This window comes from Sorex araneus, chromosome X (assembly GCF_027595985.1).
Source record: "Sorex araneus isolate mSorAra2 chromosome X, mSorAra2.pri, whole genome shotgun sequence".
Taxonomy (NCBI): Eukaryota; Metazoa; Chordata; class Mammalia; order Eulipotyphla; family Soricidae; genus Sorex; species Sorex araneus.
The window spans coordinates 204,415,422-204,427,868 of NC_073313.1; the positions used below are offsets into that span (position 1 = coordinate 204,415,422).

Sequence of the window (12,447 nt, forward strand, 5' to 3'; positions counted from 1 at the left end):
TATGTTTCCTTCATTTTGTTACTAAGGCTAAAGTCTACTTGCTCAATGAAGGCCAGTTCTTGATAAACAACAGTGGATAGAGGGCTGAGGGTAGAAATCAGGGACAAAGCACTTGTTTTGCAAGTGTGAACTGTGAGTTTAACCCCTGGCACAACCATCCGAGTTCTGGGTGTGAGGCCAGCATCACTGCCACTGGATCCCAGAAGTTGCAACACAATGTCTAATGTCCAGCACAGTGCTGTCACCAAGACCATGTGCTTTGTCCCCTCCCAGAAATCTCAGCAACAAGGGAAGGGGAATAACATATTTTAAATTGATATGAGGAAAAAAAGGGGGGGTTTATTTAGGTGCCAGCAACCTAACATGGTGAACTTATTAACAGCCTGGGGATTGAGGTTTATAGGGGAGGAGGAACAGTAGAGGGACAAGTGAGCAAGGGTATACTCTGGTGTCCGTGTTTGCTGCTGGTGGTCTACTTCTGCTGGGTGCAATGAAATTTAACTACCTTGGTTTCCGGTAGCCTATGTAACAGCCTTTGGATATCTCTCTCCCGATGTTGGCAGGGTGGGAATTGTTCTCTCCCATTCATCTTTGACTCACTCCTGGATTAACATTAAACACACAATAAAAGAAATCACTCTTTTCTGTGAGGAACAGGCCAAACCAAGTCCTGGGGGATCGAGCAGTTCTAGAAGTATGTATGTGGAAAACAAGATGGGTTCTGTGATGCTTACCCACTGAGAATTTGGTGTGTGTCTTTCCCTATGGTAGTATTCGCTCATGGACCTGCTCTCCAAAATGGTGGTGGGACAGCCCCACTTCGTGCGCTGCATCAAACCCAATGATGATCGAGAGGCCCTGAAGTTCTCCCGGGAGAGAGTGCTAGCCCAGCTCCGCTCCACAGGGATCCTGGAGACAGTCAGCATCCGCCAGCAGGGCTATTCCCATCGCATCCTCTTCGAAGAGTTTGTGAAAAGGTCAGAAGGCATCTTGGAAAATACACTGTATTCTATATAGCCATTCTGAGGCCATCCCCATCTCTTGAGAATTGCTCCTCCAAACGTGATTTACTACTTACCAGCCACCATTGACTTGTGTAAGTGTATTTTTATTGGGCAACAGTCAAATTGTGGTGATATGGAAGAGAGATTAAACTCTCCCCTAGTCACATTTGAAATAGTAAAATCTAGAACTGGGAAGATAGCTCAAAGGGGTAGAATACATGCCTTGTAAATGAATCCTAAATCCTGGCTCTACATACCCCAGCTCCAATTCCCCACACCCCCTGTCAGTACTCTGGGGCCAAACAGCCCCACATCGCTGCAATGTGCTATCTGGAACTGTTCCCCAGGGCCACCAGCCATCACTGAGGAGGTTCCAATATATATGTATTTTTAATTTTTTTATTTTTATTTATTTATTTATTTTAATTCTTTTATTGATTCACCATGTGGAAAGTTACAAACCTTTCAGGTTAAAGTCTCAGTTATACAATGCTCAAACACCCATCCCTTCACCAGTGCACATATTCCACCACCAAGAATCACAATATACCTCCCCCCTCCCCCCACCTCCCCAGCCACCCACCCTGCATGTGTAACTGGTAAATTTCACTTTACTTTCACTTTACTTTGATTACATTCAATATTTAAACAAAAAAAATCACTATTATTGATTTGGAGTTTCTCCCCCCAAAAGTCGATCTGCTGAAAAGAAAGCATTTGGTAATTTGTTTTCCATTGCTGAGAATGAAGAGATATGAGGTCAGGAGGCCACACTAGCAGCAGCATAGTTTTGGATTTCTGTATTTTAGTATTTTAGTAACTAAGTCCAGAGAAGTGTCTGCCAGGAATCGCAACATTGTAAGCTTGTACCTCTCAGCTACTTTATATTCCACATATGAGTGCGATCTTTCTATGTCTGTCTCTTTCTTTCTGACTCATTTCACTCAGCATGATACTTTCCATGTTGATCCACTTATATGCAAATTTCATGACTTCATGTTTTCTGACAGCTACATAGTATTCCATTGTGTAAATATACCAGAGTTTCTTTAGCCAATCATCTGTTTTCGGGCACTCTGGTTTTTTCCATATTGTGGCTATTGTTTACTCTATTGTAAACAGAGCGGCAATGAACATGGAAATGCAGATGTCATCTCTACTATACCTTTTTGCCTCTCCGGGATATATTCCCAAGAGTGGTATTGCTGGGTCAAATGGGAGCTCAATTTCTAACTTTTTGAGAATCTTCCATATTGTTTTCCAAAAGGGCTGAACCAGTCGGCATTCCCACCAGCAGGGAAGGAGAGTCCCTTTCTCCCCACATCCACGCCAACACCGGTTGCTTTTGTTTTTTGGGATGTGGGCTATATGTATTTTTTAAATCTCTGGGACTGGAGAGATAATAGAGAGATTAAGGCACTTGCCTTGTGAGTAGCTGGTTTTTGCTCTATCCCTAGGCCTTTGGTCTCCTGAGCACTGTTAGGAGTAATCCCTAAGCTCAGGGCCAGGAATAAACCTTGAGCACCACTGAGTGTCTCTCCCAAACAAAAATTTAAATCTCCACTGGTATTTTTATGTAACATGTCCTGAGATTTCAGAAGCTTCTAATGTTAATCAGTATAATAAAAGCATCCTTTCAAAAGTGGGTCAAGATTCTGTAAAATTTCAGTGCACCAAGGTGGGGTCTCCTTGCCTAGGGTCTGGCGTGATAAAATGGTAGCTAACACAAAACTCCTAATATGTCCTAAATGTGTAATTTTTTTTCTTTTTGGGTCACAACCGGTGATACACAGGGGTTACTCCTAGCTTTGCACTCAGGAATTACTCCTGGTGGTGTTCGAGGGGGACCATATTTGATGCTGGGAATCGAACCTTGGTTGCCCTCATTCAAGGCAAATGCCCTACCTGCTGTACTATCGCTCCAACCCCTAGATATGTGTTCTTATTTGGTTTGGAATACAAGCTTTTAGTTGAACTCTGTTATTATTCCTATTTTAAGAAGACAAATTAAGGCACAGAAATTAAATAACCTTCCCAAGTTCCCATGCTAGCAAACAGGAGCCAAAATCAAGCCCAGGCTGTGAGTTTCAGTCCCTGCACTTTTAATTTCCTCCGGCCACTACGTTCAAATAATGTTCACTGGAGTTCGATGCTGTATTGCCTCCTAAACTTCAAAACCTTTAGCTAAGACTGAAACATGACATCTTTTTACACAGCTGCCAACAGCAGGCCTTATATTAGCCTAAAATTACAGGTAGAATCTGTACAAAACTTTCTGTGAAAATAAAGGAATAGCAATAACAAACAACCACTTTCGAGAAGTGCTGCTCTCTGATGATAGGAATTTTTTAATTCAATATTAAAAAACAATAATATTAAAATTCATTATAAAAGCCCCAGCAGCCACTTTCCTAATCTGTTTTACTTCTGAGGTTATTTCTTCAAATTTTTCTTTGGAGGAATGGATTCTTATATTGTAGCTTCATTCAGTTTTCTAAATGCCAATCATTTCCACAGAGAAGCAGCAAGACATCAAGTTCTTTGCAACAAAAGCTTTTGAAGTCAAGAAAGGGAGAAAGAAAGAAGAGAGGGAGGGAGAAAGGAAGGAGGAGATGGAAGGAAGGAAGGAAGGAAGGAAGGAAGGAAGGAAGGAAGGAAGGAAGGAAGGAAGGAAGGAAGGAAGAAAGGAAGGAAGGAAGGGAGGGAGGGAGGGAGGGAGGGAGGGAGGGAGGGAGGGAGGGAGGCAGAGAGGAAGGGAGGGAGGGAGAGAGGAAGGGAGGGAGGGAGGGAGGGTTGGAAGGAGGGAGGAAGGAGAGCTTTTAAAAAAGAATATTACAGACATTTCTATCTTAAATTTGGAGGTGGAACAAGACAAAAAAAATTATTTTAGCACATGAATGTGACTAGTCAAGTATTCAAATCACTGGAGTACAGGAAATGTGTTGAAATATAAAAATATTCAGACAACAGGTCAAATGCTAAACAGAGATGCCTCTTTGTTCATAATAGGAAAGCCATTAGGCAAGTATGAACAAGAGTTTCAAAATGTCAGTAAATCTGAGGGTAGTATCAAAGATTTCTGAGGCAGCCAGTTAATTGGTATTTTGATCCTTTTGAACAACTTAACAACAAAATGGATGAGTTAGCAGTTTCCCCCTTGATGTTATTCAACAAATAGATTTGCCTCTTCCTGTCCAGGAGGGCTGTTTTGTAAACTCTTAGCAGGAAATATGCAGACAAAACAAAGGCTAAGTCAAGAGCCATTCAAAGGTTATCTAGTGGAGGTAAATAAAAGATAAAGCCTTGTTTAATGCTTCTCTTCACCTTTTTTGTATTTCCTGGTGGCCAGGACTTGCCATGTCCTGGTATTACATTGGTGTTTTTAACATGAGGAAAAAACTTCCTAAGCAGCTTCAGTCACTTGAATCTGTTGACATGGCCAAACTTAAAATGTTCCCTTGCCTCTGTCATCCTTGAGGTTTCTGGAAAAATGATCCAGCAGAAGCTTCCATTCATGAAACCTTCCAGGAGAGGGTTGCACCTAACTCTACACCCCTGAGTCCAGGTGTGTTGGAAGTATTTATTTGTTCTCATTTAAATACAAAAGAAGCCACCTGGCATTGCTGGGAAGGGGGCTGCAAATTCCCACTGGGCACTCTGTTGAGCATTCTCGATTATGTCCACAAAGGGTCCTCTCCCATGTGGTCAGTGGGCTATGCAACAGGTCCAGGAAGACCCCACGGGGGCAAATATTTTGGGACAACATACATTATTGATGTGTCCTTGCAAATGTCTCAAAGACAGGATATTCAGTTTAGGGTCCAACATTTTATTTAACAGTCATAGTAAACGGAGCAATTTAGAAAGGAAATCTGAGTTCTAGACTGTGTTTGGCAAGTTACTATACATACTTTATTTAGTATTAACGTTTAGTATAGTTTAAATATAATATAGTTTAGTATAGTTACTAAACATTACTATAAAGGATCTTCTATTTGCATGACAAAAACTTAGGAATATAGAGGCATTTCAAGAGTTGTGTAATGGCTTTTAACTTCACCTCAAGTCTTCCAGGGAGGCTCATCTCTGCTGAATGCTCTGCCAGCAGGGAGAGCTGTACTTCCCAGGACCTAATTCATACCAGTTGTTAAATCAAAGTCTAATGAATGAAATGGAACTTTCCCCTTTCTTCCCTTGCATCAGAAATGTCCATTTCTTCACATCATATCTCCTTTCCTCCTATTCTTTTTCTTCTCCTCTGCAAACCCAGGAGACATCTCTGACTTTTCACTCCCTCCAGTCTCTGCTGCCAGTCTCTGTTTCTCCGTTAGCAGGTTCTCTTGGAAATCTCTCATCTTTTCTCCCAAGGCTTCAGTAATCTCTAGCCTTTCTTCCCAGTCTTCTTAATAATAAAAAGAGTCACAAATGAACTGAGATATGATCCACATATGGTAAAACCATTCTTTTAAAATACAGCTCAGTGCTTTTTAGTATAGTCACAAGGCCGGGCAAACATCACCACTATGTTAACCTGAGCATCTTTCCTCATGCTGTTGGTCATTTGTTATACCTCCTTAGAAAAATATTTATTCAAATCCTATGTTTGAGTATTGGTTTTCTATAGGTTTTAGATATTAGCTGTTTATCTGATGTGTGATTTGCAAATATTTCCTCCCATTTAGTGGATTGTCATCTCTATTTCTTTTCCTTCCTTCCTTCCTTCCTTCCTTCCTTCCTTCCTTCCTTCCTTCCTTCCTTCCTTCCTTCCTTCCTTCCTTCCTTCCTTTTTTTTTTTTGTGGTTGTTGTTGGGACTTGTCTTTCAAGTAGTGAGGCCTATGATTCTCAGCCAGCTGGGATGATGATTCCATGGAAGGATCCAAAGAATCAGAGACTCAGAACTCAGTACTGTTTGGACCCTGTGGTGCCAGGGTTCCCTAGGCCACCCCGGAGATTGAGGGTACCTGGCAATGCTTAGGGGACCTAAGTGGTGCTAGGGAGCAAACTGGGGATAGCCATATGCAAAACAAGTGCTTTAACTCTGATACTAATTCTCCAGACCTCTTTACAGTTTCTTGTTCTTTAAAACTCAAAATTTTGAACTTTTCATGTTCATTTTATCGCTTTTTCTTTTATTGCTTGTGCATTTGGCATCATATCTAAGAAGTGATAGCTTAATCCAAGGTTCTGGAGGTTTATTCCTGTTCTCTTTTAAGAGTTTTGTAGTTTCAGTTCCTTCTGTTCAAACTGTGGGTTATTTTGAGTTAATTTTTGTGTATAGATGAGATAGCTAGCTAGGTACCTGATTTCCTGCACAAAAATTTGTTTTCAAACAGTACTTTTCCCCAATTGAATTGTTGGCACCTGGTTAAAAAGTTGGGTTTCTAAAAACAAAAACTAGTTGATCTTCCCAAGCAGTTCCTTCCTAGTGGTCCTTCCTAGTGGTCCCTCAGCATTCCTGGGGAAGCTCCCCGCCCCCTGCAACGCCTCCCCATTTCCACTCACACATGCACAGGTGTGACCTTCCACACTATCAGTAGGTCAGGATTTATTTCTGAATTCTCAGTTCTTTGACCCATATCTATTCTAAGTCTTCTAAAACTTCTTTGTCCATCCTCTTGACATAGCTTCCTAAACAAACTCCCTGCCTATTATGTTCTCCAAGTCACCGGAATAAAATTTCCTAAAATTCCTAAGCATGTTGCTTCCTTGGCTAAAATCCTTTATTGAAATCCAGAGAGCTACTGGGGGAGCTTTGGCTCTGCTGCCTTATACATGGTCTCTTTGATCCAGCACATCCCATCTTTCCAGTATTTTCTCTCTTGTCTGCCCTCTTCTTGGCTCACACTTCAACAAAAACTGAACAATCTGGAGCTCTGTAAATACCCAATGTAGTTCCATGCGTTGATGCCTTTGCTCATGCTTTGTTGCCTAAGTTCCTTTCTCCAAGTCTTCTGTCTGCTGACTGACCCCTCCTCCTTCCTCAAGACTTTTATTTTTAGTTTTTTAAATGTTTTCCCACTATACTTAAACACTGTGATTCACAAAGCTGTCCATGATGATTTGTTATAGGCATTCAGTATTGCAACATCAATACCACCACCACGGTCACCTTCCCTCCACCACTGACTCTATTTGCCCAACCACCCCTCAAGCCTGCCCCCAGTCCAGGCCCACAATAATTAAATTTACATTGCTTGTTACCATTACATGGCTAATGAAATCATCATAAACTTATTTCCATAGAACAAAATTCTTGAAAATAGTTGTATCTCACCATAGGGACATTAAGTCCTTGTCTAAGGTTTTACTAAGCTATTGTCACAAATTAAACCTTTTGTGTTTATGTTTTTGTGAGTCAACATTCGTTGGCTCCTGCATTATATCTCCTCCAATCTGGTATGGTACTACTCCTCAGAGCCTTTAAATAGTCATTGTCTTTTGTCAATGTGTTGCATCCAGTGAGAGTCACTGAAGCCCGATAGGAGAGGGGGACAAGCAGTTTTAGTCATCCTCCCTCTACAGTGCACAGCAGGCCAGGTCCCTGACCCCTTGACCCAAACTCAATACTGTGATTATATTTAAAATCTAAAACTACATTCCAGTGTACAGTAAGCAGAGCATCAATTATAGCCTGCTAGATTAATTGCAATTTGTATTTATACAAAGCATTGCCAATATTGGAGGGGCACAAGATATGGTTACAGACATATGATCAAATAGGGAGAAAATGATTTCTTACACTTCTCAGGGTCAGAGCACACTTTTTATCAGAGAGTCAGTCCAGGTGGCTGCTGGCAAGGTCCAAGGGCTAGCAAGGAGTTAGAATCAGTACACAGTTACAGAGCGAGTGTAGGTAGGTGGTGCTCATAAATTTTTATCCCTCAATTGGCCAAGAGTGCATAGTGTGAAGTTTTCTTTTCCAATTAAATTAAGTGACAGTCTCTAGAAAGTGGGATAAAATAATTGTTTGGCCACACTCTGTGGTGTTCAGAGTTTGCTCCTGGTTCTGTGCTCAGGGATCATTCCTAGAGGGGGTCGGAGACCATGTGTGGTGTCAGAGATTATATGCAAGGAAAGCACCCACCCCACTGCACTATCTCTCTAGCTCCACAATCATTATCTTATCTGTGATATCCTCTTTGAAGTGCCCAAACTCTGGTTAGCTTAACTGATGGCACTCTGCACACTGTAGTGAAAACTGTATGCCTATCTCTTCTTACCTGGCCATTTATTGTCTGTGAGGTTGTGGCTAATTTTCCACCAACATCATACTCTACATCCAGCTCAACACCTGACTCAAATTCGGTGTTTAACAAATATGCATTTAATTGAATGGAACTCATTTTCTTCTTCTCACCATAACTTCTTTATCACTTAGATTTTAGTTTTGTTTTTTTTTCTTGGATTTTTGGTCACACTTGGTGATACGCAGAGATTACTCCTGGCTTTGCACTCAGAAGTTACTCCTAACAGTGCTCTGGGGACCACATGGGCTGCTGGGAATCAAACTCGAGTTGGCCACACGCAAGGCAAATGCCCTACCTGCTGTACCATCACTCCAGCCCCTCTTTATCACTTTTTCTGTGAACTAATTCTGTTCTTGTTCTTTTGAAGTGCATTTAGGTTTAAATGAACTGGCCTTGTTCCAATTAGGTCTAATTTGTGTTGCAAAGTAGAATTTAGATTGTTAACGCAGTAAAATTCAGGTAAATCATAAATAGTTCTTTATGAAGAAATGTCAGAAATGGTAAATAGGTTGATAAAAAACTTTGAACCCTGCTTGAAAATGCTATTGTTAGAATTTAATGCATCAGAATGGTGACATTTAAATATACTTGTCTGCATTTTGATTTTTCTAGGAACCCAATACAGATACCAGCTTAGTAGGACAAGAAAGATTCTTAGCTCTCTGTGTCTTATCTGCCTTTCAATCTCCTCACTCTCGGCTCACTATCCAGGAAAAAAAAATCTCTTAGAATTTATAACACAGCTCAGAATATACCTAAGGTAATATCCTGTAAAATATCTGCTTAGTGAATTAGTCAGAGCACTTCCTATAGCAAGGGACTAAGAAAAGAGTTGAAGCAGAAGTTAAAAGAACATGAGATGTTGGCTTATATAATTCGGGCATTCAGGGACAGGAGAGATAGCACAGTGAATAAGGTGTTTGCCTTGCACTCTGTTGACTCCATTTCAATACCAGGCACCACATATAGTCAGCCAGGTACTGCCAGTCGTGATCTCTGAATGCAAAGCCAGTAGTAAGCGCTGAAGATTTGGGTGTGGGCCCATCAACTGTCCCTTGCCCCTCCCTCTAACCCCGTCACCAAAAAAAGAATTGAGACATTTAGAAATATGTCTGGATCGAGTACATCAGCAATCTTAGTTTAATTCGTATTGATTTTCCCACTTTCGAGTTTCTTCTCAACCAGCAATTTTCCCTCACAGACAAAATTGTTCCATGGCAGCTTCTGCAGAAACAAGACAGTTCCTTAGAGTTCCACCCAGATGGTCCCAGCCTGGGTCATCAGCCCTTGTGCCTAGTAACTGTGCTCAGGAATAATTGGATAAGTCTGGAGGCAATTGTCAGGGTAGGGGTCATCCCAACTTATAGCAGAGAAGCTCAGTAAAAGGAAGGAAGGAAAAGATGGACAGGCTAAAAGCACAGGTATCCATGACCTTTCTGTGTAACTAGGCAGAAAGGTCAAGCCCAGCCCTGATAGTGTCCAGTAACACTATCCTCAAAGAATGTTATTCTTTCATTTATAATTTTCAAAGAAAAAATTAAAATTTTTGTTGGCAATAACAATAGTAATTTTGCAATGACTACTGTAACAGTTTCCTAGAATTAAGCTTAAACAGAATTGGTTTGGGTTTGTTGTTTAAGCAGAGTGATTGAATCAAGCTATGAGCTTGATTGAGGGGGCGCTTGAATCAAGCTATCAGAATCATAGTGGGTTTCTGAAAGATTCCAGTGTCACATCAGATTACTTCCTCGTCCTCGTCCTCCTCCTCCTCCTCCTCCACCTCCTTCTCCGCCTCCTCCTCCTCTTTCTCCGTGATTTACAATAGCATTAATGGAGTTTCAAGGCATGCAGCATTCCACTAGAGTGGCAGCGTAGCCTCCATCACTATTTCTAGGTCTCTCCACTTCAGTAAACTCAGTTCTGTAGGCAAACTCTCAGGGTCTATTGCATTGGCAGTTTGTGATTCCCTCACAGTATTTTCTTCTTTAATCCTAAATATGAGAGATCATTCTCTACCTGTCTCTGACAGACTTCAATCAGCATGATGCCTCTAAGTCTATCCACATAGGAGCAAACTGCATGATTTCACTTTTTCGTATAGCTGCAGAGTATTTTGTTGTGCATATATACCACTACTTCTTTATTTATTCATCTTGTTTTGGGCACTAGGGCTATTTCCAGATTTTGGTTATTGTAAATAGTACATAAATGGACTGGAGCAATAGCACAGCAGGTAGGGCGTTTGCCTTGCACATGGCCAACCCAGGTTTGATTCCTTCGTCCCTCTCAGAGAACCCAGCAAACTACCGAGAGTATCCCGCCCGCACGGCAGAGCCCGGCAAGCTACCCATGGCATATTAGATATGCCAAAAACAGTAACAAGTCTCACAATGGACACGTTACTGGTGCCACTCAAGCAAATTGATGGGACGACAGTGCTACAGTGCTACTACATAAACAGTGAAGGAGTGCAAATATTCTTTTTGAACTAGTGTTTTAGGCTTTTAGGGTAGATGCCAAGAAGTGGAATTACTGGGACATAGAAAAAGCTCAGATGACTTTGTACCTTAAAAATATGTATTTTTTCTTATCATTTGGGCTTGATGAGGGAGCACAAAGTAAGTATATGTGTTCCATTTTCCATCTTTACCTAGTTATTCTTGGAGGTTAAAGTTGTCCTTTGATGGCTTGACCTAGTATAAATAGAAATGAATAGCAAGGTAAAGAGATAGTACAGAGGTTAAAGAATGGATCTTTGGTCACGAAAATTATTTGAATCCCAGAACTACTCATGGTGCCCACAGAACCACCAGATATGGCCCCGACCACTAGGTGTCCCCCAATATGAATGAAGTAATAAAAAGAAAACTCTAAAAATACAATATGCAGTGCATCTCATCTTTTTTTTTAATTAATTAATTTATTTTTAATTCGTGAATCACCCTGAGGGCACATTTACAGATTTATACACTTTTGTGCTTATGCTTCCCTCATACAAAGTTCGGGAACCCATCCCTTCACCAGTGCCCATTCTCCACCACCAGTAAACCCGGCATCCCTCCCACCCTCCCCGATCCCATCTCCCCCCACCCCACCCTGCCACTGTGGCAGGGCATTCCCTTCTGTTCTCTCTCTCTAATTAGCTGTTGTGGTTTGCAATAAAGGTGTTGAGTGGCCACTGTGCTCAGTCTCTAGCCCTCATTCAGCCCGCAACTCCCTTCCCCCATATGGCCTTCGACTACAATGTAGTTGGTGATCCCTTCTCTGAGTTGCCCTTTCCCCAGAATGTGAGGCCAGCCTCCAAGCCATGGAGTCAACCTCCTAGTACTTATTTCTACAATTCTTGGGTGTTAGTCTCCCACTCTGTTATTCTATATACCCTAGATGAGTGCAATCTTTCTATGTCTGTCTCTCTCTTTCTGACTCATTTCACTCAGCATGAAACTTTTCATGCCCATCCACTTAAATACAAAATTCGTGACCTCCTTTTTTCTGACAGCTGCATAGTATTCCATTGTATAGATGTACCAAAGTTTCCTCAGCCAGTCATCCGTTCTAGGGCATTCGGGTTTTTTCCAGATTCTGGCTATTGTAAATAGTGCTGCGATGAACATACATGTGCAGATGTTGTTTCGATTATACTTTTTTGCCTCTCTGGGATATATTCCCAGCAGTGGTATTGCTGGGTCAAATGGGAGCTCAACCTCTAATTTTTTGAGAGTCGTCCATATTGTTTTCCAGAAGGGCTGAACCAGTCGGCATTCCCACCAGCAGTGTAGAAGGGTCCCTTTCTCCCCACATCCTCTCCAACAGCGGTTGCTTTTGTTCTTTTGGATGTGTGCTAGTCTCTGTGGTGTGAGGTGGTATCTCGTGGTTGTTTTGATCTGCATCTCTCTGATGATTAGTGATGTAGAGCACTTTTTCATGTGCCTTTTGGCCATTCGTATTTCTTCCTTGGTAAAGTTTCTGTTCATTTCTTTGCCCCATTTTTTGATGGGGTTGGATGTTTTCTTCTTGTAGAGTTCAACCAATGCTTTATATACCATTGATATCAACCCCTTATCTGATGGGTATTGTGTAAATATCCTTTCGCATTCTGTGGATAGTCTTTGGATTCTGGTCACTGTATCTTTTGCAGTGCAGAAGCTTTTTAGTTTAATGTAGTCCTATTTGTTGATCTCTGTTTTTACTAGAT

General features: G+C 41.4%; 1 protein-coding gene across 1 annotated transcript in view; it reads left to right on the forward strand.

The window, feature by feature from the left end:
- The window catches only part of MYO3B (myosin IIIB), a 460,143-nt gene that overhangs the window by 255,197 nt on the left and 192,499 nt on the right, over positions 1-12,447 (forward strand). Inside the window, 1 exon segment of the mRNA XM_055121066.1 lies at positions 772-977. Within this exon segment, the coding sequence (XP_054977041.1) occupies positions 772-977 (206 nt within the window).